The sequence below is a fragment of the Natrix helvetica genome, assembly GCF_964273705.1.
Source record: "Natrix helvetica genome assembly, chromosome: 1".
Lineage (NCBI taxonomy): Eukaryota > Metazoa > Chordata > Lepidosauria > Squamata > Natricidae > Natrix > Natrix helvetica.
The window spans coordinates 369,543,736-369,570,865 of record NC_138548.1 but is presented as its reverse complement, the minus strand read 5'-3'; the positions used below and the strand labels follow the sequence as shown (position 1 = coordinate 369,570,865).

General features: G+C 42.3%; 1 protein-coding gene and 1 long non-coding RNA gene across 2 annotated transcripts in view; both read right to left on the bottom strand.

Annotated features, from left to right (window-relative positions):
* Positions 1-204: 204 nt before the first annotated feature.
* Positions 205-5,258, bottom strand: LOC309384588 (vomeronasal type-2 receptor 26-like; the record flags this gene model as incomplete). Its single annotated transcript, XM_081938289.1, has 3 exons — positions 205-1,195; positions 1,888-1,997; positions 5,158-5,258. 3 exons carry the CDS (start codon positions 5,256-5,258, stop codon positions 300-302), a joined length of 1,107 nt encoding a protein of 368 aa, XP_081794415.1. The 3' UTR covers positions 205-299.
* Positions 5,259-5,346: 88 nt separating this feature from the next.
* LOC309392071 overlaps positions 5,347-27,130 on the bottom strand; it is a 59,519-nt gene continuing 37,735 nt past the window's right edge. The window contains exons 2-3 of the long non-coding RNA XR_014175388.1: positions 5,750-6,041; positions 5,347-5,441 (exon numbers count right to left, since the gene is read on the bottom strand). This is a non-coding gene — a long non-coding RNA (uncharacterized lncRNA). The remainder of the gene's footprint in view (positions 5,442-5,749; positions 6,042-27,130) is intronic.

Genomic DNA, 27,130 nt, shown 5'->3' with positions numbered 1-27,130 from the left:
GAAGAACAGGAACAGGAGTAGCTTTAGGAATAGGAGGGATATCTGCTCCGCCTGTGCATCTTTCTCCTCACCACTTCCCACCTTTATCAATTGTAAAGCAATTTTAGTGATACTATTTATTATTTGAAGGTTTTAAAGTTTCACTTGTTTTTATTGATTGTAAGCTGCATTGAGTTTAGACAAGATGAGAATCGTATAAGTTCAATACATAAATGTTAAATGATCAAAACCTGTTAATTGAGACTATAAAATGCCATTTTTGAAAAATGATGAATTTGTAAAAGTCATTTTTTTAAATTTTATTTTGACATGAGATGTTCTTTGGTATTCAGATCTGGCCTAAAAATAATAATGTAGCATTTAGGGATGAAAATGCAGCCAAGCAGTCCAGCACTGGAGGCCAAGATGGAGAAGACCTGAACAGCCACCGTGTACTTCCCCTTGGTGCTCAGGTAGGCAGGCACAAAGGACACCCAGACACTGCAGAAGACCAGCATGCTGAAGGAGATCAGCTTGGCTTCGTTGAAGGCCCCAGGGAGATTCCTGGCCAGGAAAGCCACCGTGAAGCAGACAGCAGACAGGAAGCCCATGTACCCAAGGGCAACATAAAACATGGTGACAGAACCTTCATTGCATTGTAGGATGATCTCTCTAGGTTGGGAGCGCATGTCAGAGTCAGGGATTGGTGGGAAAGTGCCCAACCAGATGATGCAGATGACAACTTGGAGACCAGAACAAGAAAGGACAATGGAGTTGGCCAAGCTCTTCCCCAACCATCTCTGCACTTTATTCCCTGGTTTTGTGGCCAAGAAGGCTAACACCACTGTGATCGTTTTGGCCAAGATGGAAGAAATGGCAATTGAGAAGACAATGCTGAAGGCTGTTTGTCGGGGGAGGCAGGTCACCCTCCTTGGCCGGCCAATGAACAGGAAGGAGGTCAAGATGGAAAGCAGGAGGGAGAACAGGAGGATGAAGGAGAGGTCTCGATTGTTGGCTTTGACAATTGGGGTTTCCATGAATTTGATGAAGATCCCCAAGCCAAAGCCTGTGGTTAAAGAGAGGAGGAAAACAATGGAAGTCAGGATGAGCCCCAGATTTTCCTTGTAAGAAAGATAACTTTTAATCTTGGGGATACAGTGAACTCGCTTGGTGTTTGGATGTTGATCATCTGGACATTTGGTACATTTGTCTGCATCTGAAAAAGAGCAAAAGTTAAAGTCCCATAAACATGTCCTTTAATCAAATGCATTGTTTGGGTAACATTATTTTTGTTGTGAATAACTGTGTGTCAGTGAAGACAGTATGTCTATCTTCATTTCTCTCCAGGTAGAAAAGCTAAATATGTCTTTTCTTTTTTGATGTCACCATTTCATCAATGAACGTTGAGAGAGAAGGAAGGAAGGAAGGAAAATAGTTCTACCATTTTACCTTCTCACCTCTTGAAAATTGGAGCCCAGCCTTGTGTCAGTGCCTTAAGGCAGCAATAGAATTCAACTTACAATGGAATGAAGGACGTGTGAAAAAATGCTTAGTGTAGCTGTATGCCAGCTGAATTGGATAATCATCCCTTTTGCCATGGAGCAAAGAAACATTAGGTGGAGGTGAAGGTGAATTGGATATGGAGTGAGGATATTAAAATGCATTCCTCTATTTTCTATAAGCAACAACAACTTTGCAAAAGGTCAAGAAGGAAGTTCGCCTTGGCCTTGAGCCATGATTCTCTTCTTTTCTCCCTCTCCTCTCCTCTTTTTAGGTCAGGAGTGAGACAATGGATCTAAAGAAGAGCCTCTAGGAGAACCCATGGAATGTCACCCTCAGGAAAAAATGTTCATGAAAAATGTCAGTATTATCGTCCTCCCAAAAAGACTTTCTCCTGCTGTCACTCACCTTCCATGGTGGAGATGGTTCCTTCTGCACATGGGCGACAATTGTAGCAGCAGATGGGCTTCCCTTCCTGAGCCACCTTCATGAATCCAGGAGAACAGCTTTCCACACATCTGGAAGGAGGGAAGGGCTGGGCAGAGAGGGGGAAATTTTAAAAATCCACAAATGAATTATTGTATTTTCCAAAAGAAGTAAAAGGAAATGTTTGTAGCTCTCCAGTTCAAGGCTCAGCTTTGTTAAATTTGAAGAGGTCCTCAAGTCAAATTCCTTGCTCAAGCAGGAGACCTTATACCATTATGGACAAATGGCTGTCCAATTTCTTCTTCAAACCCTCCAGTGGTGGAGCACCCACCACTTCTCTAGGCCAGCTGTTCCACTGATTAAGGGTTCTTACTGATGGGTGATTTCTCCTTAATTCTTGCTTGCTTGGATCTCTCTTTGATCAGCTTCCATCTGTCACTTCTTGCCTTGTCTGCTGATGATTTGGAGAATGGGTTGAGACCTTTTCTATGACAGCTCCCAAATATTGGGGGACTGCTATCATGTCACCCCTAATCTTTCTTTTTATTTGAATTGGCATTTCCAGTTTCCACAACCTTTGATGATATAGTTGAGACTCCAGTCCTTTAATCATCTTTGTTACTCTTGTTATGTACATAATGAAGGAAAAGTTGGAAGGATTCTCTGCTTTGGAGAAGGAAATAATGTTGCCCTATGATTTAAGTCTTGCTCCCCCACAGAAAACTGATAGACTACTAACTGGAAGTAAGGATATTTTTCTCAGACAGCTGAACATGTAACCAAAGAAGATGTTTTCTCTCTGGGAAAACTGAAATGACATCCCTGCCCCAATTCTGCAATCCTCTTAGTGAGACCTTCAGAAAGGGTTGGATAAAGTCTTTCCCCCACCTTGTCTAGCATTTCCATCACTGCAGTAGCATTCTGGTGGATCATCAACTTGGAATCCTGGTATCCCTCTCTTTCTAGACTTCCAAATGTCACTATGTTGATAGATATATTAGGTAAAATAATCCAATGCATAATGTCCAGGTCTGCCACCAGCTCTCCATTCTGATCTAAATATACTCCATTGATGCAATTATTATAAAACTGAGAGTTTTGAAAGAAGGAATGAAGCTGGAATGGAAGAGAAAAATGACCATGTTACAAACGACATACAAAGCTCTATGGCAAAAAAATCCTCTGTGCTGGAATGATCTGTACTGAGGAATATGCAATAAAATATCTATTAAAAGGACTAAGAATGACCATTCAAAGCAAAGACTGATAAAAGTTGTCCTTTATCTCTCCACATTCATAACTGTCACTGCAGAGAGGGAGATTAGAGAACCAAAGGGAAGTTTAGGAAAGGAGACACCCAGTGTGAGCGAGTGAGGTCCAAAGTGAAGACCCCGAAGGAAGGGGATGCAGTGCACAAGCACATTGAAAGAATTCTGCCAGTGAGGTCAACATGAAATAAAATGCCCCACAGAGAAACAAGGTTATAAAGAACTGGTTAATGATCAACGGGAGGATAGGAAGAGAAAAATCTTGGCTCACCTTGGGGTTACCTATCAGAGCTTTTGCTCTAGTAGCATGTTGTGCTTACGAATCTGGCATTATCAACTTGCATTTGAGGTGAGAGATGAGCTATTTGATTTGGAGAAGAGACCCCAGATCCTCACTGGGAAAGATGATTCTCTCTCACCAGTTAAGGTCACCTCCATATAATTTTATGCAATGTCTACGGAATGTTTTATGGAATGCTCTTCAATCTTGCTCCTTCTAGACTTTCTCCTAGTTAAACCTTTCACCTTGTGAGCTGACCTCAGCCCTCTTAGCTTCTTGGCCCAAAGATGTTTACCACTTTTTGACGTCTCAGATCCTGCTGAGAGTTTAAAGCAGGGAAAGAGGAATCCAAAGGGGGGGGGCTTAGCACAGGAATGAGACCCCTCTGAGTCAAGTCTCCTTTGGAGCAGAGGGGCAGCCCAGGAGCTGAGAGGATCAGAGTGTTTAACTGCCTAATATGGACAGCACATTTTCTGAGGTTGGGTGGGACAGGGCAGTGCTCCTGCTTGTAAAAAAAAAGAGGCCAAGGTAAAAGAGCTGAATGTAAATCAGAAGTTAGCAAGAAGCTTTTGTTAAAAAAACAAAACAAAACAAAAGAAGTTGGAGGTTAAACATACGAAGAACGGATACAGGAATTTGGTATGTCTTGTCTAGTGAAAGAAAGAACTGAGGGGATATGAGGGGGTTTCCAATATTTGAGGGGCTGCTACAAGGATGAGGGGATCAAACCATTTTCCAAAGCAGCTGAAGGCGGGACAAGAGGCAATGGGTGGAAACTAATTAAGGAAAGAAACAACCTAGAACTTAGGAGAAATTTCCTAACGGTGAGAACAATCAACCCATCGAATGGGTTGCCTTCAGGAGTTGTGGTTGCTCCATCACTGGAGGCTTTTAAGAAGAGACTGGACAGCCATTTGTCTGAAATGGTATAGGGTCTCCTGCTTGAGCAGGGGGTGGGACTGGATGACCTTCATGGTCCCTTCCAGCTCTGTTGTTCTATGTTTTAGAAATGAGCAAGATAAAACGAAAGCAACAAGGAGACCAATGGAAAATTGGAACTCAATTTAATTTTTATATTCAGACTAAATTATTACTATTGTCAGAACAATTACACAGTTGTTACAATTGTAAAATTCTCAACATCAGTGGAGAGCTGTGAAAAAGAAAATAAGTACCTGCCAGGCCTTCAGCACTGGAATTTTGAAGTTTTTAATATTTTTAAATGTTGTCCTCCTGGATCGGAATAAATAAGCTGTATTTAAGGCCCGTCCCACAGCCCAGACTGTGTTGTAAATGAAATAGCTGTCTATAGTCAGGATCCGATCCTGTTCCTCTTTTCTCAGAGTTTCCAGGTCTACTTTCTGCTTGCACCGTCTCCAGACTTTCACCCAAAAGGCATCCTTGGTGTAGGAGCACAAGAAAGAGTTCTCTACCAACCGCCCCGTGGAATAATAAAGCTCTGTATGCAAATCATATTTTGCCATTTGATTTGTCTTCATAAGAAAGGAAAAAACGCTATGGAAGTATTGAAAGGGAGTTTTATTATGTTTCAAATAATGACTGAAGCCCCAGCGGATTGTTGTAATCATAACTTTTCCTCTAAGAGGTTCAGCAAAAAATGCAAATATCTGATGCATAATTTTAAACCCTGAAGAACATGTATTCCTGTCTGCACCATAAATAAAGACGTTCACTTTTCTCCACCTGAGGTATTGGTTCAGGTATACAAGTGGGTCCCCAAGAGCTGTGGGAAAGGTTTGTGATATAACTGGGCAAATGCCATTCTTGACCAGAATAGAAGTCATCGTCCTCATGAACCTTTGTCCATTCTCAGTGTCTGGAGCAAGGAAACCCACCAAGGTCCACCTGAAATGGAGGAGAAGCTGGACCATCCCTGGGTACTGGGCTCCTTCCGCAGGGAGCAGGGGGTAGAAGAAAGGAAACTGAGTTTTATCACTCAGAATCTGGGAGTCAAAACTGTAACTGATCTGAAAAGGAAAACAAAGAAACTCTATTTTACTGAAGAGCAGGGGGGGGGGGAATAACTTTAATGGAGGAATTGTTTCACTCCTTGTAATGAAGAACTTTCCCTAGACACATTCAGCAGAGTTGTACAATCTGCTTTAAGAGTGTGCCAGAGAGAGGATTGTCTTCTCTGCTCCTTCTCTTCCATTTGATAGAACCTCCATCCTTACTTCATTCAATTCCCACAATGGAACTTTGCTCTTCATTTACAAGAGAGGCTGTGTGGCTGTATGTTGCATGTCTCCAAATGGTCTTCCCAACAAAGACACACCTGTGGGATTTTGTAGGTTCCCAACATGGTCGAAATCTGGAAGGAGATGTCAGTGTCAACCTCTTCCAGAACAGCCACTGTGTTTCTCTGCCTTCCACAGCTGTAGTTGGGAACGTTGGCCTTTCCCTCCGAAAGCAGGTCCAGCAAAGCCTCCGAGGTCATTTCTGCTCTGAAATAATTGTCATAGATGTTGTATCCCAGGGTGACATTGAACGAAATGTTGGGATCCTTGTTGATCGCTTGGATCGCAAAAAGGAAGGACAGGATTTTCCAGTACTCTGTTAATGTTTTCCTGAAAGTATGAATGTATCAGGACATAATCAATGGAAGCACCATGTCATTTAACTGTTCTTTCAACAATCGTATTTCTAATCCACCTAAGGCTGAGAGGTTTAGAGGCATTTTCAAATCTCCAAAATATATATTTATCTCACCTATCTGAATGGAACTCTAGGATTCTTTCCATTATTCTTTCATTTAGGGATATTGAATGCATATTATGTCTGAATTTATTTAGTTATAGCTATATTATGTCTGAGTTTATCTACTTTATCTAGTATTACTTCCCTAACTCTTTTTATATTTAAATTGATTAAGAATTTTTCCAAAAAATGAAATGTTAATCAAAAGGGAAGAAAAGGAAATAAATAAATAAATAAATAAATAAATAAATAAATAAATAAATAAATAAATAGAATTAAAGAAATAAATGAGAGAAAAATAACCTGATTTCCAACCTTCTTTTCAACAGAAATTTTTCATTTCTTTAAGTTCTTTAAATTTTTCACAGTCTAGTCTCCCACTCTGAGAATTCCATGATTCTTCCATCCTTGAGCATACAGCAGCCTTGCTGCAATTAGCATACATAAAATCCATCTGCTACGAATGCCTTTTAATTCATTGTTCTGAAGTCCCAATCAAAAATAATTCTGGTTTCTTCACAATTTTTTGCCTTTCTAATTCTTTGCATGATTGTGTCAATTAGTATCTAGTTTTCTCACCAATCCACCCTGTCTGATAAAATGTTCCTCCATGCTTTTCACAATTCCTGCTTTTGTTTGAAATATGTTTTACATGGTTTTGATAAAGTCTCTGGTGTCATATACCAAGAATAGAACATTTTATTTTTTTCTAAAAAAGCATTCTCTTAAATTATGACAGAGTGCAAATTGAATACCAGTTACCCAAATTCTACCTATTTAATTTCCATATTTAACAGTGCATTCAGTCATGCAAATTTAATTTGTTCATCTTGTTTCAAATGCTTAAAACTTTATACATTTTTGTTATTACATGTTCACCATTTGTACCTAATTCAGTTTTAAATTTAGCTTTAGCTTATTCTTCATATTGTCGTTATTCTTGCTGTTGATTAACATATCAGACTGCTTTTCCATTTCTTTCTGTCCCTTTGCCTATTTTTGTTTTCTAATAATTAACAATTGGAAGTGTGACAATTGGAAAGGGAACATACAGAGACACCCACAATGGCACAAAAAAATGAGCAGCTATGACTGTTAACAAATGGGATAAGTGCTCAGTTGCTGAAGTTGTTTATATATCCACAATAGAGACTTAGCTGACATTTAATTCATTGTGTGATAAAGTTACTGGCAATCACTCAAATGGGATTCAGGCATTTAAGAAAAGTCAATTCTGAAATGGGATCCATTCATTTAACAGGTGGTACAGAATAAAACTGAGGATATCTCATTTTTACTTCAGAGAAAAAGAAAATCAACATTTCTACATTTTTCTACCCATTCTGATGACCTTGTTGGGCATGAGAGTGGTAGAAGAGAAGAACCACCTTTTCTTCTCTATCCAAAGTCCACCTCTGCTGAGAGGATGTCAAGAAAAGCAGAAGCTGCTTTTTCAAGGTCAAGAAAAATAGAAAATCTCTACTGGTTATTTATTTGAGAATTTCAAATCAGGTTCATCAGCTGAAAAAAATGATCCAAGGATGAAATGAAACAGAAAGAGAGAAGAACTAGCAGATCAAAGAGATCATTCATTGTAAGAGAGAGGGCTGGAACTTTAGAACTTAGGGTGGAATGGAGAGGCTCTAATTCTGAGCAGGAATTTTGACATACTGAGCAATTTGAGTCAAAGGAGATTTGTTGAAGCTTAATGGAAGAAGAAACATCCTTGTTGCAGAGGCAATGCCACCAATGAGAAACTCTCCTGGCTGGTAATAGTTCTTTGGATGCACCTCGTCCCTCTTCAGAGTCAGGATGCATTTGGCTCTGAGACGTCCTAGAACTTCCTGGGACAGAAGAAGCAGCAGAAGCAGCAACATGACTTGTGCTCCTGATGGAGTCCCCAGTCTTGCTTTGAAGGCAAGATGATAGGAAGAGGTGGAAGAAACTAAAGCCCACTTCCAAGACTGAAGGTCCGGACGTTTCCTAATCCAGGCAGAGTCAGACAAGGCTTCACATTTGCAGCTCTTGCCTGTCTTAAAAGCCTTCAAGGTTCTCTCTTTCTCCAGATCCACTTATGCCCCCAAGATTTTCCAGTGCAAAGACATTGGCCAAAAAGGCTTTCATGTACTATCAAAGTAGAAGCATCCTATGGCTTTCTCTGTATGACACCTTGAAGCTTTCCAAGATGTCTTTTGAGATTTAGCACCAAGAGAAGAAATAAATCACTATGATTTGGCTAATGGCCACAAGGAGAGACATCGTCTCTCTAAACTCTGAGGGAGTCAACAGGCAGATGTGCAATGGGAGGAGTCACGAATGGGGTGAAACTCTGAAGATGAGCCCAGGAGTGAGAGAGAAGCTGCTCCCTAAACGTCTGTTAGAAAATCTCTTGAAACTTTCCACCCTGAAAAGAGAAGTTTGGGATGAATCTGAAATGTCAATCCTCAATCTGGACACAGTTTATCTTGCTTCAAGGTGGACTTTGGCTGCCTTTATGAAGAGATGGGTGCCTGCTCTTCTTTCTATGACTACTTCTTCTCTCTTATAATGTACCAAACTAGAACAAAATCCCTGAAAATGACTTTCATTCATTATTTGAAAAGGTTAGGTCAAAAACTGTGGGGAGGGGGAGGGGCATGTCTGTTTTTACTCCCAGGAGGCTTCCCTGAGGTCTGCTAGGCTAAAAATGGGTGGGGTGGGTGGGGGGTCCGTTTTGAGTCCCATGAGGCTTTCCTGAGGGCTGCTATGTTGCAGAAAATCAGGAGACTCGGACTGTGAGATCAAGATAAGCTTTATTTGGCCAAATGGCTCAGACCGTGTAAACCCACATTTGACGTCTGAGCGAGGTTCTTAGGGAGAAGCGTGTTCTTATAACTTCCTCAAAATGGCTAACACGGAAATATGTTAATATAATAATAATAATAATAAATTGAATTTATTAGCCGCTCCCTTTCCAAGTAGGACTCGGGGCGGCGTACAATGGAGCATATAAAACATGGAAGAAATATAAAACACATAGACATACATACATACAAAACACGCATACACATACACGGACACGGACACGGAGGAGGTAACCAATTACATCATATAGACAATTAAAATCAGCATTAAAATACCCCAATTGTAAGAACCAATTGTAAGAATATGCATTTCAGTTGGTTAAGTTCCTTATTGCTAGGCAGAAAAGCATGCAGGAAGCTCTAGGTTCATTCTGGCTTTTGTGGTTAAGCTACATGCCTGACTCGCGAGCAAGACCTCCAAATGAACTTTGCGCTTTGACATTCAAGCTTCCTCTTCTCCTACAAGACTAGAAAAACATCTTTTTACTTTACGAGCTGCAAATATAGAGATGTCTGGAGACCATTTAGTCTGACCCCGATTTGTCTCACTCTTGTGTCTAAAACTCACTTTACGTCCTGCCTTAGCTAGGCCAAAAATGGGGGGTCCATTTTTACTCTCAGGAGGCTTCCTTGAGTCCTACTAGGCCAGAAATGTGGGGGTCCATTTTTATTCCTTAGAGGCTTCTCTGAGGCCTGCTAGGCCCAAAACGGGGTTGGGGTGGGATCCGTATTTACTTCCAGGAGGCTCCCCCGAGGCCTGCTAGGCCAACAATGTGGGGGTCCATTTTTACTCCCAGGAGGCTTCTCTATGGTCTGCTAGGCCAAAATCTGGTGGGTTGGGGGTTCTTGTTTTATTCCCATGAGGCTACCCTGAGGCCTGTTAGGCCAAAAACAGGGGGAGTGGGGAGGTCCATTTGTACTCCCATGAGGCTTCCCTGAGGCCTGTTAGGCCAAAAATGGTGGGGGTTTCCTCTTTTACTCCCAGGAGGCTTCCTTGAGGCGTACTAGGCCAAAAATAGGAGGTCTGCTTTTACTCCCATGAGGCTTCCCTGAGGCCCATTAGGCCAAAAATGGTGGGGAGTTCCTTTTTTTTACTCCCAGGAGGCTTCCCCGAGGTCTGCTAGGCCAAAATCTGGAGGGTGGCAGGTTGGGGGCTCTGGTTTTACTCCCATGAGGATTCCTTGAGGCCTGTTAGGCCAAAAATGGGGGTGGGGTCCATTTTTACTCCCAGGAGGCTTCTCTGCTAGGCCAAAAACGGGGTTGGTGTGGGATCCGTATTTACTTCCAGGAGGCTGCCACAAGGCCTGCTAGGCCAAAAATGGCAGGGGGGTCCCTTTTTACTCCCAGGAGGCAAATATAGAGATGTCTAGAGACCATTTAGTCTCACTCTTGTGTCTAAAACTCACTTTACATCCTGCCTTAGCTAGGCCAAAAATGGGGGGTCCATTTTTACTCCCAGGAGGCTTCCCTGAGGCCTGCTAGGCCAAAAACGGGGTTGGTGTGGGATCCGTATTGTTATGTATATAGTTTTCCCTCTGGTCCGCTACACTAGGGGGCGCTGTGCTAAGCGCTGATTGGCTGACTGCTCTGACAGCGGCATATATAAAGGCTGTCAGAGCAGAGCTCAGCTGTTGCCTGTTAGCAAAGCGCGCATATTGTGAATTGCCGCGTTGGCAACCTGTTAGCAATAAATTGTTAGCATTCTGTTAAGTCCTGGCTCGCCTCCATTTGTCCACCTATGTTCTCCGCAAGATAGAACATTTGGTGACGAAGGTGGGATCATCTGGAGGAGCCCAGGCAGAGCTGTGAGTCACTACCACGAGCTGAGTCACCGAGAGCTGAATTCCCTCAGGGGAATCACTCGACGAGAGGTCGAGTGAGTCATTGTCATCGCATACTACTTTGGCTGATAATCAACAGAAGAAGTTACCTCAGAATGGCATCCATGAATACTTTTGCCGCTTTCAACGCGGCCACAGAGACTTGGTCTCCTATATTTCACGTTTTGAATGTTTTTTAGAAGCCAACGGCTTCACAGACTTGACTGAGCAGCGAAAAAAGGCTTGTTTTTTAAATTTGTGTAGCACAGAGATGTTTAATTTGGCTGAAACGTTAGTTGCCCCACTCTCTGTCCACGACATAACCTGGGATGCGTTAATGACCAAATTAAGGAATCATTACGCCCCATCGCTCTCCCGCATCACACGAAGATTTGCCTTTTACCGAAGGGTCCAGCAAGAAGGTGAATCTATAAATGATTACGTGGCTGCGTTACGAGCCGCAGCTGTTCATTGCAGGTTTAAAGACCTAGATGAGGTATTAACAGATCAGATTGTGGGGGGTGTTAGGGACCTCCGCATACAACGCCATCTACTGGCGAAACCCGAACTTGATTTGCAAACAGCCCTTGACGAAGCCAGGGCTGTAGAAATGTCAACCAAGTCCACAGACGAACTCCAGAGGTTCTCAAATCCTCTACCTGCAGAGAAGACCTCCGAGGTTCACCACGAAGACACTCTCGAGGACGCCGGAGCCATCGGAAACGATGAAGTACATCGTCTACGTGGTGAGCAACAAAAAGGGCGCCAGGGTAAGGCTGTTTTCCGTGCAAATTGCCCTGGGTGTGGGGGTAAGCATGATAGGGCAGACTGCCATTTCAAAAACGTTGCCTGTCTCCGTTGCGGGAGAAGGGGCCATTTGGCAAGAGTTTGTAGGGCTGCAGCTCCTTATGCAAGCGCATTAGAAGGGACCTCTCCCAGCTCTAACCAAAGTTTCAGAAAGCCTTTTAACTCAGGCAGGAACGCTGGGTCTAGGAAACAAGATTCTTGTTTCACAGTCAATGATGATAGGGATGAGTCTGCAGTAGATCAGATCATCCATGCACCCAGGGGAAAAATATTCCTCAATGTCAAGCTAGAGGGAAAGCCCTGTCAGATGGAGATAGATACTGGCTCAGCCATGTCTATCATCTCATGGGCAGGAATCAGGAAAATTGTGCCAGGTATTTCACAGGCATGTCTATCCCCATGCCCATTGAAGCTGAGGGATTTCCAAGGAAATTCCATTCCAGTGCTAGGAAAGTTTTACTGTAAGGTATCATTTAAACAGTTTCACAAGAGGCTTCCCCTCATTATAGTCAAGGGCCCCAGGCCAAGTTTGTTAGGGCTGGAGTGGATTGATGCTTTAGGTCTAGCTATCACTGGGATAGATCAGATTCAGTCCACTCCACACCTTGATACACTGATTAAGGAATTTCCCGAAGTTTTCGGGGAAGGATTAGGAAAATATACTGGCACACCCATTTCCTTCAATTTAGACCCCCAAGTGCCACCACGGCGAATCAAGCCGTGCAGGGTGCCGTTCGCGTTAAAATCTAAAGTGGACGCTGAATTAGATAAGTTAATAGCTCAGGGGGTGTTAGAACCTATTGATCATGCCCGTTGGGAGACTCCCATTGTCATACCAGTGAAGCATGATGGGTCTGTGCGCATATGTGGGGACTTTAAATGCACCCTTAATCGCGCATTACAGCAGAGTGCATACCCCTTACCAGTAGTGCAGCATTTATTACACTCTCTGGGACAGGGCACAATATTTGCTAAACTCGATCTGGCTCAGGCATATCAGCAGTTGCCTGTGGATGAGGCAACTGCTGAAGCCCAGACAATAGTTACACATAGAGGCGCTTTTAAGTGCCACCGATTACAGTTTGGGGTCAGCGTAGCGCCAGGGTTATTTCAGAACTTAATGGAAAGGCTTTTGCAAGGGATACCAGGCGTTGTGCCTTATTTTGACGACGTCCTGGTATCAGCCCGTTCCCTGGCACACCTTATGGCCCGTCTACGAACCGTACTTCAGCGTTTCCGCGGTGCTGGGTTAAAACTAAAAACAACCAAGTGCCAAATTGCGGTTCCACAAGTTGAGTTTTTGGGTTTTTTAATCGATAAGAAAGGGATCCGTCCTACGCCTGCTAAGGTGCAGGCAATCAGCCAAGCCCCCTCACCAGCAAACAAAGCCGAGCTCCAAGCATTCCTAGGGCTGCTCAATTTTTACAATATTTTTCTGCCGCATAAAGCATCCATTGTGGAGCCCCTCCATAGATTGCTGGACCGTTCCGCAAAATGGGTTTGGGGTAAGAAAGAGGCCACTGCTTTTGCAAACATCAAAAATTTTTAACCTCTGAGACTGTTTTGCACCAATACAGCGAATCCCTCCCGGTGACTCTGACTTGTGACGCTTCCCCCTATGGGGTCAGAGCGGTTTCAAGCCACCGTCTGCAGTCTGGCTTAGAAGTACCGATCGCATTTTTCTCCCGCACCCTATCTTTGCCCGAAAGAAACTATAGTCAGCTTGACCGCGAAGCTTTGGCTATAGCAGCCGGGGTGAAGCGTTTTCATTCCTATCTGTATGGCCGTCATTTTCATATAGTGACGGATCACAAGCCCCTGTTGGGCATCATCGCTGGGGACAAGCAAACACCCCAGATCTTGTCTCCAAGATTCACGAGATGGACGGTGTTCCTGGCAGCCTATGACTACACTCTGCTCCATCGACCCAGGAAGCACATCTCCCATGCTGACGCGTTAAGCAGATGCTCTCTTCCCATTGCCGTCCAGGATCCTGCTCCTGCCTCCGATGTTCTCCTAATTGACGAGATGCAGTCACCCATCACAGCAGCAGATGTGGCCGCGCACACACGGCGAGACAAGCTACTCTCCAGGGTGCTGGCTTGGACTGAACGTGGATGGCCAGCCAAACCTCTGGGCACCGAATGGCAACCTTTTGCAACCAGGCAACACGAACTCTCTACCCAGCAAGGTTGCCTCCTGTGGGGAAGCCGAGTGGTCATTCCTGCCTCACTCGAAGACGCGGTGCTGACTACGCTTCACGAAGGCCACCCCGGCATTGTCAGAATGAAGTCTCTCGGCCGCAGCTACGCGTGGTGGGCGGGCATGGACCAGGACATTGCACGGTGGGTCTCTGGCTGTGAAAAGTGCCAGGAGTCCCGACCTGCGGGTCCCAGAGCTCCCATCCAAAACTGGGAGCAACCCAGAGCTCCATGGTCCAGAATCCACATGGACTTGGCAGGCCCAGTAAAGGGCCAGGTTTTTATTGTTATTGTTGATGCTTATTCTAAGTGGGTAGAGATTGCTTTACTGTCTAGTACTACTGCCCCTGCCATTATTAAGGTACTCAGAAGGGTCTTCGCTACCCATGGTTTACCGGATCTAGTGGTATCCGATAATGGTCCCCAATTTACTGCTGCCCTGCTCAGCAAGTTCTTTAATCAATTGGGAATCCGACACGCGTTTGTGGCTCCCTTCAATCCGGCAGCCAATGGCCTAGCGGAACGCGCTGTCAGATCAGCTAAAGAAGCGATGGCTAGGTTTGGTCCACTCAACTGGCAGGAGGACATAGACACATATCTCTTTTGGCAACATGCCACCCCATGTGCCACGACTAACAAAAGCCCCGCTGAGTTATTAATGGGTCGGCGCATTAGAACAACACTGGACAGGCTTCACCCTGAATATACCCCATCAAAGCCTCTTGACTCACACTGTCAAATAAAGGGTTTCTCTGTAAACGCTACGGTATATGCCCGGAATTACGCCAGCCACCCACTTTGGTTAAAGGGAATCATTAGAAAAATCACGGGCCCCTGCTCCTACTTAGTTGAAATAGAGGACGGCCGAATATGGAGACGCCATATAAATCAGTTGCGAAATCGGCAAGGGGAGGCAGACACTACAGGGGAACAATTAGGCCTAGATTCCGAAGACACACAAACACCTATTTCCAGGCCTACCACCCCAGAGCCACCTCTAGATAGAATAAGAAAACCAAGGGACTTACTTTGTCTTCCCCGTGAAATTCCAGCGGTGACTGAAGCAGATAGGGAAAGGCCCGGGCCGTTGGAAACCGCGGCCACTAACTCAGAAGCAGATGTCACTCTGCGGAGATCTGGGCGGGTCCGTCGCCGCCCAAGGTGTTTGCAAGATTACGCATGCGCCTTCTAAGTGTGAAGGAGTGTTATGTATATAGTTTTCCTTCTGGTCCGCTACACTAGGGGGCGCTGTGCTAAGCGCTGATTGGCTGACTGCTCTGACAGCGGCATATATAAAGGCTGTCAGAGCAGAGCTCAGCTGTTGCCTGTTAGCAAAGTGCGCGTATTGTGAATTGCCGCGTTGGCAACCTGTTAGCAATAAATTGTTAGCATTCTGTTAAGTCCTGGCTCGCCTCCATTTGTCCACCTATGTTCTCCGCAAGATAGAACACGTATTTACTTCCAGGAGGGTCCCCTGAGGTCTGCTAGGCCAAAATCTGGCAGGTGGTGGGTTGGGGGTTCTTGTTTTATTCCCATGAGGCTTCCCTGAGGCCTGCTAGGCCAAGAACGAGGTGAGGGGGGGTCCATTTGTACTCCCAGGAGGCTTCCCTGAGGCCCGTTAGGCCAAAAATGGGATTGGTGTGGGATCCGTATTTACTTCCAGGAGGCTCCCCTGAGGCCTGCTAGGCCAAAAATTGTGGAGGGGTCCATTTTTACTCCCAGGAGGCTTCCCTAAGGCCTGTTAGGCCTTTCTCCTTAGTTTTAGGTTTGTTCGAAATTACTCATTTTGATTCCAGGGAGTCAAAGAGAAAAGGAAAAAAAGGAAGCAAAGAAATTTTTTCTTCTCTGTTGGCAAAGCAAACTCGGAGTTCAGTGTTGCCTCAAGTGCCCCACCGCATGTGAGGAGGTCCCCTCCCTCAGAAGAGAGGTTTCTGACCACACCTAAGGCTGCCCTGACTGGATGGGTTGGGGGGCTCCATCCGCCTTCCTCTTTTCCAGCATGTCTTCCCTTCCCTTGACAGGAAGGGACCTCCATCTCTTGCAGCCCACCTGACCTTCAAGGAATCCTGCTTTATCTCCTTCCCTGCAGCCTTCATGATATTTGAAATTCATGGTCAAAATTGGAGCTTTCCTGCTGCTTCTACAGAGACCAAACTGCCTGAGCTTAGTAGGTTGGAGCCCACTTGGCTGGTCTTGCAAGACTGAAGCCAGACTCAGGAAGGTCAGAGCCTCAGTCAGTTGTGTGTGAAAGTTGTCAGAAAGACCATAGGGGAAAAGGTTTTGCAGAAGTGGTTTGCCATTGTGTCTTTCCTGGGGCATCAGAGATTGGCTGGCCAAGGTTCACCCAGCTGACTTTGTGCCCAGGAGAGGACTAGAATTCATGGTCTCCTGGTTACTATCCTGAAGTCATGACCATAGACAGGCTCTGATCAAAGCCATACAACCCACTTAACCTGGTCACTTCACCAATGGCTGCATTCACACTTGCAACTTTTAATTCTGGTTTATTTTCTGAGGTTGGCCAATGTGTTAGTGAATTATGTGTATCAATTCAGCAGGGAACAGCTGAGCAATCATTTATAACAGAAATAAGCTGGAGACACTTTTCTTTTTATAAGGGCCACATTCACACAACATCATTCACCAGGCTGAGGAAATGTTCTTGCATCCACCCTGGGACAAAAGAAAGTTCTAGGTGAAGCCTCCTGAAAGGCTGTCATAAACCATGGATGACCACAGCCACCTCTCCTCCACTTCCCTGGGCTCTCACTAGATGCAAACCCACAAATTAGGCGGCCACATTTCCAACTGAGGAGAGTTTTCCTCCCCTCTGGGCTAGGCTTCAGTGAAACATGGCAGTAACACGATGGACAGGAGAAGCCATGTTACACATCAACCTGGCACTCCAATTCACAGACATCAACTGGAATCTGGAGCCACTAGCAGACACTGAGAGTGGACACTGAGGACTCTACAATAGGATGACTTTGAAATAATGGAGCTGGGATATTGGTCATCCTGTGGTCCTCATTGTAAGGTTTGACCTGCCTGCTCCTTCTGCTTCCCCTCTCACTCAAACCTCACCTCCCCATTTCTCCCTTCTAGGCCAAGCTGAACATATTAACATTCCCCCTCCAGATAGGAATCCTAATCCATCAACAATTAACCAACTTAAACAGAGACTCCAAACTGGCCCTTTGAAGCACTTGGAGGTCTTCTGGGTGGAGTTTCAAATAAAGCCTCAGAGATGAGAATGTCACAGGAGTTGCACCATCTACAAAACCAGAGAAACTTACATCAGGTCCTCTTAAACCAACTACTGGGTGGTTGTGGCAAAAAATCAGGTTACACCATCCACCACACTCTGGGTGCTGCCACCATCTCAGCTGTAGTCCTCACAGCACACGGTGGATGTTAAGAAACCATGAAATTCGAAAATTTAAAGGCTCTCAGTGTGGAAGAGACAACACAGAAAGTAAAAAGAAAACAAAAACGAAAACTTATATTTATATTGTTCTATAATCATCTTTCTATTAACTAATGATACAGTCAACAGGCCTTTCTTGTCTCTGAATCTGTTCTCATGCAAAAATTAATATTTCTAGAAAAAATGGCAAATTAAATTTCTCTTTAGTTATGAGGAATTCAAAAATAATCTCTAATTTGGGATGAATATATGGAAATCCCATTGAAAAGAAAATCCCAAACTCTGAACATTAAGTTGGGGTCAAGGATAATGATTGCTTCCATGGCATTAGAGCAAAGGCAGCACTGGAGTTAAGTGGCACCAATGTAGAGTGGCACAAAATTCCTCAGCAGTCTCTGGAGGCAAAAGACCACATTGAAGGACATAAGAAGTCACTTTTCTGGCTGTTGAGGTATCTTGCTCCAGCATCACTTTCTGGACATGTCCTAACAGGAAGGACTGTGACCACTACACAACACTGTCTCAAGAGGTCTATCTGTGATTTTTCACTGATATGTTTTTCTCCACCTGCCCCTCATCAGATGGAAGAGGTTCAGGATCCCAAAAGGACAAGTTCCTTCTCATTGTAATTATCACCTCATAGGCCTTGAGATCTCTCCTCCTCCTCCTCCTCTTCCTCCTCCTCCTCCTCCTCCTCCTCCTCCTCCTCCTCCTCCTCCTCCTCCTCCTCCTCCTCCAATGACTGCCTTTGATGTAAACATCACATTGAAGTGACATGGAAGGGATCTTATGTTAGAAAAGGATAAATACTACAGGTTATGCTTTTTGTGGCTCGAGTTACAGGACAGGCAGGAGCTGTGATCCTCTATGTATTTTTTCTCTCTTCCAGCATAATCTTGGCTTGTCTGTTTGAATCATGAAAGCCATTGGATATTCCCTCCTGTGTGACTGCTTCCAATTTTTCTAATTGTTCTTTAGAAACAGGAAGGAGATTGATTCAACCCCATGAATTATGGACCTCCTGCTTCTGTTTCTGATGCTGCTGGTGCCCCAGTCAGTCTCTGGGAAACTTAGAATGAAGTGCCCATTGAATTTGGACCACCAGGATGGAGAAAAGCCATGGAGCTATTACAGGCCAGGAGATCTTCTCATTGGTATAATCGTCTCTGCATCAGAAATAACACTTGCAATATTACCTTTCAACATGGCTCCTTCTAGTCAGATTCAATTGTAAGTCATTCACTCTGATGGAGTTTCATTCCCTCCATTTGCAAGTCTAAAACCTTCTTTCTTTTTTTGTCTTATTTTAGTTACTCTTATATTGCAGGACCTGACTAATTTCTTGAATGCTTTTGATTTCTGCAGCCTCTCTCTTTTGCCTTATTTTCTAGGAGAGGCTCCATATTATGAGGAAAATAAAACCTTATAGAAACCCACATTATTTTCCTCTTCCTGTTCAGTCCTCAGTTGATGACTTGAACACTAAGTTTTCTTGAAAGCAGTGATTCTTGTAGTTTCCTCTAGCCAGGTCATTTCTATATTTTTATGACTGTAGATTGATATTTATTCCTAAAAAATAAGGGATTGAAAAAATAAGAGGATGACATCTTTAAAAAACAACAACAGTTTTTCTGAATCACTTTATCCTCTTCCATGTATTATGTTTTTGTTTTCATGACTGAAATATTCTCCATTGGACTGATGAAAATTAGTTAGACTACAAATAATGGTATATTTCTTAATTTTAGTTCTTTTGGAGAACTATCTCCATCCTATCTTCTCAACATTCACAATATTAAAGAATGATGGGTGACTTTCATTTGTCTCTGATTTGGATCAATATTGACTTACGTCTCGGTTACCTTGTGGAGGAAAAAAGGTTTGAACAGAGAAAAAGTGTTTAATTTTTACTATTGATGATCCTAACATTAACATGGTTTTACACTAGTTTACCTCATTTCAAGGCTAGAATACTACGCATGATTTTCAATATTGAGATGGTTACTGAAAATCCCCAGCTCCTGCACAATCTCACTCTTGGCTACAACATCCATGACAACTATGTAAACACACTTGGGGCTTCAGATGCCTTGCTGGACATGCTGTCTACTGGAGAAGCCAATGTTCCCAACTACAACTGTGGAAGGAAGGACAACCTGTTGGTTCTTCTTGATGAAGCTTTTGAAGACATCTCCATCCAGAAGTCAACATTAATAAGCCTCTACAAAGTTGCCCAGGTTTGTGTTTGTGTTTCTGTATATGGTAAAGTGAGTGGATTGTTGGTGTGTGAGTGAGTGAGTGATAGATCCAACCAGTTCATCTCTATGGAATTCAATCTTTGCTTTTCATCATGGCATTTTAGGTGTCATTACTCGAGATTGGGACAACAATGGGGAGGGAGCAATGTGGAAAAAAGAAATATTTACTCATGGCAGCCTCCCCATTGCTTTGAGGGCTTATGTTGCATGTTTGTGAAGGTGAGGAGAGGCTCTGTGTTCAATCAAAGGGTCTTCTGTGCAATAGGAAGGTTGTGGAATGGAAAGCTCACATTTATTTCACAATATTACCCAATGTAATGATATTATCAAATATTAACTAATCATTTTATAAAAGAATTATAAATATGTAATTCTACAAGATGGCAATTGTAGTTTGTACATATAAAAAGGGAATAGTAAGGACCCTAATTCTCTAACAGATGTTGTGTCTAAAATACATGCCATCTTCCCCTTGACTAGAGTTGACAGTGGCAGATAAAGAGGGCCTTCCTTGTAGAAGAACCAGAAGCAGATTTGATCCACTATTGGTAATTCTGTTGCCTTGAATCATCTAAGTATAAAAAAATATCAGACAGAGGAAAGAATGCCTCTGCTGCCTTTATAGCATTTGACACAGTAAACAAAGGAATATTACAGAGGAAACTGATGGCTTTTGCAATGGAACTGAGAATGTTGACCCTGCTCAAAGTCCTTTCTACAAGCACCAGCAGTGAGAACAATTACTCAATGGAAGAGGCTCATGAAGCTGATCGTGCTCCATTACTGGAGGTTTTCAAAAAGAGCCGGGCTTTCATACTTGGAAAGGCATACGATCTGCTCTATGGAGTGGAAGACCTCCAAGATCCCTTCCGTCCCAATTATTCCATGTTCTACATTCATTTGTTTGAGAGTGTGTTTTAGGACAGAGTTCCCAAATGTTTCCCAGCTTTGCAGATTGGGGTGTGTGTGTGTGTTAAAGAGGACATTTCTGTGGAAGTGGATCATTTAAATGGACCATGTGTGTACATACTCGCACGCTGCTCAGGCAAGTGAGGATGCGCTTTTGCACGTGGATGCTTGCCGTCCGTTTCTATGGCCTCTTTGCAAACCCCTCATGGACCACTCGTCAGCTGTGGCTCATTGGTTGGGGAGCCCTGTTTAAGGATCCATGAAGCCCTGAGAAGTAGGACTGATCCTTACCAGAAGGGAAGACCAGGGTGCTGCCTATATGACCTTTGGTTTCATATACTGTTAAGAAGACTTGGCTCCTGTTCTCGTAGCAATTATCTGATTATTGATAAGTCAACGTCAAAAGTTTTGATCTTTAGAAAATTGTATCGTTGCCATATAGGGCTATTTGATGATGAGTCAATAGAGCAAGTTGACACATTTCCTTACCTGGGAGTATTTTTCTCTCTGATTGGATCTTGGCTCCCTCAACATTGAAGGAGGTCATTTAGACCAAAGGGACAAGTGAATGCTGTTACTTCTTTTTTTAAAATCACAACTATGCAGCTTTCTTAACCTAAATTATCAAAGTCAAAGTCATCCTCTGAGAAGAATCTTAAGGATGGATAATAGAACTTCAGCTGCTGTCCTCAGAGATGAATAGAGAATGTATACAATTTATAAAATTTGGGCATGTATTTTTTAAACAAAATTAATGATATGCAAACTGTAAGAGTCTCAAAACTCTGTTAGAACAAACAAATTTCAATTAAAATGTATTGAAGTGTGCAATTGATAAATTATTTTGGTAACTGTGGTCTCCCTGTCTTTTTACAATTGGAGAAAAATTGGAAAAAAAAAAGCTTCAAAAGAATCAAGGTTGGCAAAACAGAGAAAGATCATAGCTCTACTCAGTAAGGTTGGCATATTGAGATGCATCAGGTGCTACAAATGAACCTTCCAAGTATTGAGTTGAATTGAACCTTCCAAATCCCTTACAGTGAACATACTTTTATTTATGGAGGTTCAGAGAGAGAAGATGTAATACTTCTATTACTTGAATGTTAATTATAGAAGAAAGAGGGAGATCAACTTCCTGGATTGCACATTAGATAAATGACCTATTGAGATCCTCATATTAAAAACATATTTCCTGGGTGCTCAGAATTCAAAAATTACATATAATAAAACTCTTTTTGGAAGGAAATTATGGTCTGATTGTTGTAAATTCAGGGGTCATAAAATACTATTTTCATTCTTTATGGTTTTTCTATTGAACTATATATTTTTTAAAAATCTACATTGACATGCTATTTTGTTAATGCTCTGCCTTTTATGTTCTGTATCTTGATATGTCCTTATTACTAATCAACAAGAAACTGTTCCATGCGAAAAAAGTTGGATTAATTAAAAGCTAAAAATTGGAACTTGGTAAGACCCTAAATGTAACAGAATTCTTCACTGCTTTTTTCAGGTCAGTTGGAAAATTACTTCAGAGGCTCTGAGTGATAAAAGTCAATTCCCTTTTGTCTATCCGATGTTCCCCAAAGAAGGATTTCAATACCCAGCAATTGTCCAACTGCTCCTCCATTTCAGATGGACCCTGATTGGCCTCTTTGCTCCAGACACAGAGAAGGGAGAGCATTTCATGAGAACTTTTACTCCTATGCTTGTCAGGAATAGAATTTGTGTTGTTATATCACAACAATTCTCAACAGCCAGACCCACAGCATCCCTCAGGAATGCCATCTCTAAGTGGAGGCAAGTTAATGTCTTTGTTCATTTCATGGGGTTTGATGGCATGTGGAAGAGAATTATTCCCTTCCATTCAATACTTGAAGGTTTCCCAAGACCCATTGAAGGGAAGGTCTGGATCATGACATTAGTTGGGATCTTTGCCATGGGTAAAAATCATCTTCTCAAGTATGTCCATAGTATTTGGACCTTTGCTTTTCAGTGGCAAAAGAATTGGCACACAGATGATGCCTATAAAGAATATTTATTTGTGGAACCTGAATTTCAAAATGAGTGTTTTCACTGCTCTGTTTCAAAACACGTCTTTTCTGTCAAAGGCCGGAGAAGATGCACCCAGAAAGCACCAGTGGGGACCCAAGAGAAGAAGAATAGGATGCAGATCGGAAATGCCAGCTATATTTACAATTTCATTAAGATTCTGGCTCATGCCTTAAATGCTGCATCCAAATCCAAGAGGAGAAGGGAGAAGGGAGAAGGGAGGTTGGGGGCTCCAAGGCTGCAGCCATGGAAGGTAAGGGGTCCCAACAAGGACCCATCAGAGTATATTCCTTTTCAAAGTCTTTGGTGCTCTTTCATCTTAGTTGTTTAAGATCCTAAGCTTCTGTAGATCATGCTGTACTTACTGGAAGAGCTCTGCACCCTCCCTTGTACAACCAAGATGTTTTGCATATTCAAAAAAAATCTTCCCAGGCTTTTTCTGATTTTTAAGCTTCTGTAAACCAGCATGGCTCTTCTCCTTTTAGTCTTTCCTCAAGGCTAAAAGCAGCTCCTTTGATCTCTTCCTTGCCTCCTTTGTCCTTCCCTAAAGCAGGTGAAATTTTTCTTCTCCAAGTATGGCTCCTTCAAAAGGACTTTTATGATTCAACTGGGTCATTAATGACATTATTGTTATTATTATTTGACATTATTATTTTAAAGACAATTGTATCCACTTAATTATCATGCCATGCATTGCTCAATTAAGAAGATCCCCATTCACCCCCATCAGGAAGGATTTTGTTGATTCTTTGCTAAAATCAAGTAATATCACCACCATTCACACATTTTAATAAGGAAGTGTGATGATATGTTGGAATGAATTTGGAGGATGAGAGAAAGAGATGCTGCATAGGAAGAATCAGATAAGATGTGGGGGAGGAAACCAGTAGCTGCATAACAGGCAGAAAAAGAAAGTCAGATAAGTTCCTCCCTAATTTTTTGGACCGTTAAAAGAGTTTATTAAAAGTTTTGGACCTTCCCATTGATAATATATAGTCTTACAATAAAGTAAGATTGGTTCATCTGATCATTTCCCCCCTCTGCTCTACTTGATTGAAAATATTTTCTTAACAAATCCTTGCTTTCTCCTAATCACCTTGTTGTTTTCAATGAGTTTATGAATACCCTACTTATTTGTGTTTTTTCTTCAAATGATTGATGATCTTCCCTAAAATGGACCCTAAGTTTCAGGTAATGCACCCATTGAAAGCAGAACTCCGAGGCAGATAGATTCCTCGAAGAACAGTTTATTGGATACGTCATATTGACAAAATGTTGAAAGCTGACTCTGAAAGGTCACGTTTTTTTCACCTAATATAAAAATGAAAGTTTCCCCTATCCTCCAAGTCATCAATCCCATTGTCTATTAAAGGTGCTGGCAGGTTGCTTGGTTACTCCACTCCTCCTCTCTAAGCCACCTGTTGGAATGACCTTGGTTCCCATAGGAAAACCTTTTTTCTTTTGATGGCAAAATTCCAGCTATCTAATTTCCCCCCTCCCTGTCCCCTCTTCTACCTTGTGGCCACCCTGAAGCCAAAAAAATGGCCTCAGCCAGGTTTACTTCAAGGTTGACATATATCTTCTCACTATACTTTTGGTCAATATACTAAGTGATTGAGAACTATTACTGAACCTTTGTTCTTGAGTTTTGAAGCTAGTGGCAACACTTGTTCTCCCAACTCACAATACTTAGAAGTTAAATAACCCCAGAAGAAAGATTCAAATGTGAAAAAGCCATTTCAGGCAGAAAAAAAATTCAAGATTTCTGCTTTTAAAATTCCTGGATGTTTCCATTCTAGCTCCATCCATTTCTAAAGAAAAAAGAATTGTACAATATTTCCCTGATGAAAATATACTTGGATAAAAATGGAGACCTAGCAGTAGATGTGAGGATTATTAGTAGGGTGGTTCTTCCCAAGGAGGATCCCATCAACAAGCATTTGGGATCTTTTGAAAGGCAACGACTTACAATTAAACAGGATGCTTTGTTTCAGCTACAGTTGCTCAACAAGGTGGGGAAAATCTTGGTGTCTTTTTTTCATTTTTTCCAAAGAAGTAGGAGCCTTTTCAAGTGTGGTAAACCTTGTCAAAAAAGTGGTTAACCTTCACTTAGAATTGAATATGTAGAGTAAAACTAATAATTATATTAGATAGATAGGGGGCCTTCAGTTCTATGGACCAAAGTATCCTTTAGATACTATAATGCTGAAGCTGTTATGATCTGATTCAGCTATATCAAAAATTGAGATTTGGGGAGATTATTATTTGGGACACAAGTCATTGCCAATTAATGTCTCTTTTGAAATTTATCACTATAAAACCGGTGAGAGAGACACTCATATACTGAAGAACTTCAGGTTAATAGCTTCAGGTTCACTTGTTCCTTGTCTTCAAGTATTAGGGATGAAGGCAATTCTGTTAACCAGAGCCTAACTTCAGGTTTGGATTGAGTCCAATGAAATGAAAACAAGATTTGATGGAAATTCTGTTGGTCCAATTGGGAATAACAGGGAAAAAAAGAGTCGAAAGGCACCTTGTAGGCCATCTACTCCAACCCCCCTCTAAAGCAGGAGACCCTACATCATTTCTGACAGATGGCAGTCCAGTCTCTTCTTGAAACCCTCCAGTGATGAAGCTCCCACAATTTCTGACGGCAACTTCTGTTCCATCGGTTGATTGCTCTCACTGTCAGAAAATTTCTCCTTATTTCCAGGTTTAATCTCTCCTTGTTCAGTTTCCCTCCATTATTCCTTCTCTGGCCTTCAGGTATTTTGGAAAATAGCTTGACCCCCTCCTCTCTTTGACAGCCCCTCAACTATGATCCTCAAATATGAGAGAGAGAGAGAGAGAGAGAGAGAGAGAGAGAGAGAGAGAGAGAGAGAGAGAGAGAGAGAGAGGGAGGGAAAGAGAGAGAGAGGAGAGAGAGAAAAGGAGAGAAAAAGAGAGAGGAAGATAAGAAAATGATGGAGGGAGAGAATGAGAGGAAAAAGGGATAAGCAAATGAGAAAGAGAGAAGGGGGGAGAAAGGGAGAGGAACAGAAATGAGAGATTTGGAGGGAGAGAAAAACAAGAGAGAGGGAGTGATCCATTTCCCACAGAAAAACTGGGAGCCACAAAACCCAGGTAGGTGTGGCTGTGTGGGCGATGTGACTGGGTGGGAGTGATGTTGAGTTGGCCACACCCACCTAGGTATTTTGGCTCCCAGTGTTTTCTGTGGGAAATGGTTCCAAATGGTTCTTTGGGTACTTAAAATTTCAGACCCCTGGCCTAAGTGAAGCCCAGAGACTACTTGGGCAATGTTCATGTCTACCTCCATCTTTCATGAATAATGAACCTCAACATATTTCCTTTGGCATTTCTTCTTTCTCTTCTCAGTCTCTGCCTCAGTCCAAATGTGTGGGAAAATGTCAGCCTGGATTTGTAAAGAAGGCTCGAGAAGGAGAGCCAGTTTGCTGCTATGACTGTGTTCCTTGTCCGGAGGGCACCATCTCCACTCAGGAAGGTGGGTGACGATATGCCTTTTAAAGACCAATGTAAGTTTGAGGGTTTTGTTCTTAATTTTCATGGTGTCCAATTACTACCACAATGGGAGAGATAAGAAAAAGATTTTGAAGGATGAGGTAGGAAGAAGGATGTTGTGAATTGGTTAGGAAATCTCTCTTTTATTTGCCAATTTGGATGTGTCCTTCCATATTTATCTTCCTTAGGAACTTCTGAATTCTTTGTTACTTGAGGAATGGTTTTAGTGTGTCACGATGTTAAAAAGTTTGCTAGGCCTGAACTGCCTAAACTGACATTCAAGAGTTAAACTAAGAAAGCTTTATTGCGCAGGTCATAAAACAAAATGTTATCTGAAAGTGATTTATTGCGCACGCGTTACACATTCCAAAATTCCTTTCTTCTTTGTTCGGCAGCCAACTTTGGCAGACGTAGCTTTCATTATCAAAATGTAACCAATTAGTTATTTCTGTTTCATTTACTTTTATTATTTTATTATTAAAGTTTGTTTATTAATTAGAATATTTTAAAAGACTTTTATTTTTTCTCAATATCTCAAAAGATATGCGGAAGGGAATCAGCCACGGTCCATTGATCTCAGATTTCCCAGGGCATTTTTTTCCCCTGACATAGTGAATGAAGTTTGCTCACTCAAACCAACTTTTTATTACAGGCCAAAAGATGCATCAATCATACATTTTATCAATTAATCTTTATTAAGATCATAAATCCTAATAAGCTGAAATATCTAACTGGGAGGAACAATTGAGGGAGAGATTTTGGGTTGAAGGAACAATGATCAAGTGGATATTTCCTTCTCACTTTTTCTTATCTTTCCAATTTTCTTTATTGTTAAATATTGAGATACAAACAGTTATAACAATAAAAAAGAAATATAGTCCTGGTTTTGAATGGAAAATAAAAACCCGAAAAAGCTGTGTGAGGATTAAAAGGAACAGAAAGTAGGGATGTGGGGGGAGAGAACAAATAAAAGATCAATCTACTTAATATCCATTGATATCAACGTTTAATCCATTCTCTATTTAAAATTGTTGCCAAATCTAGAGAGAATAAAATATATTGCTTGAATGCTCGAACATTGGAAGTTTTTAAGTAGTGGGGTAGGGTTTCCTGCCTAAGCAGG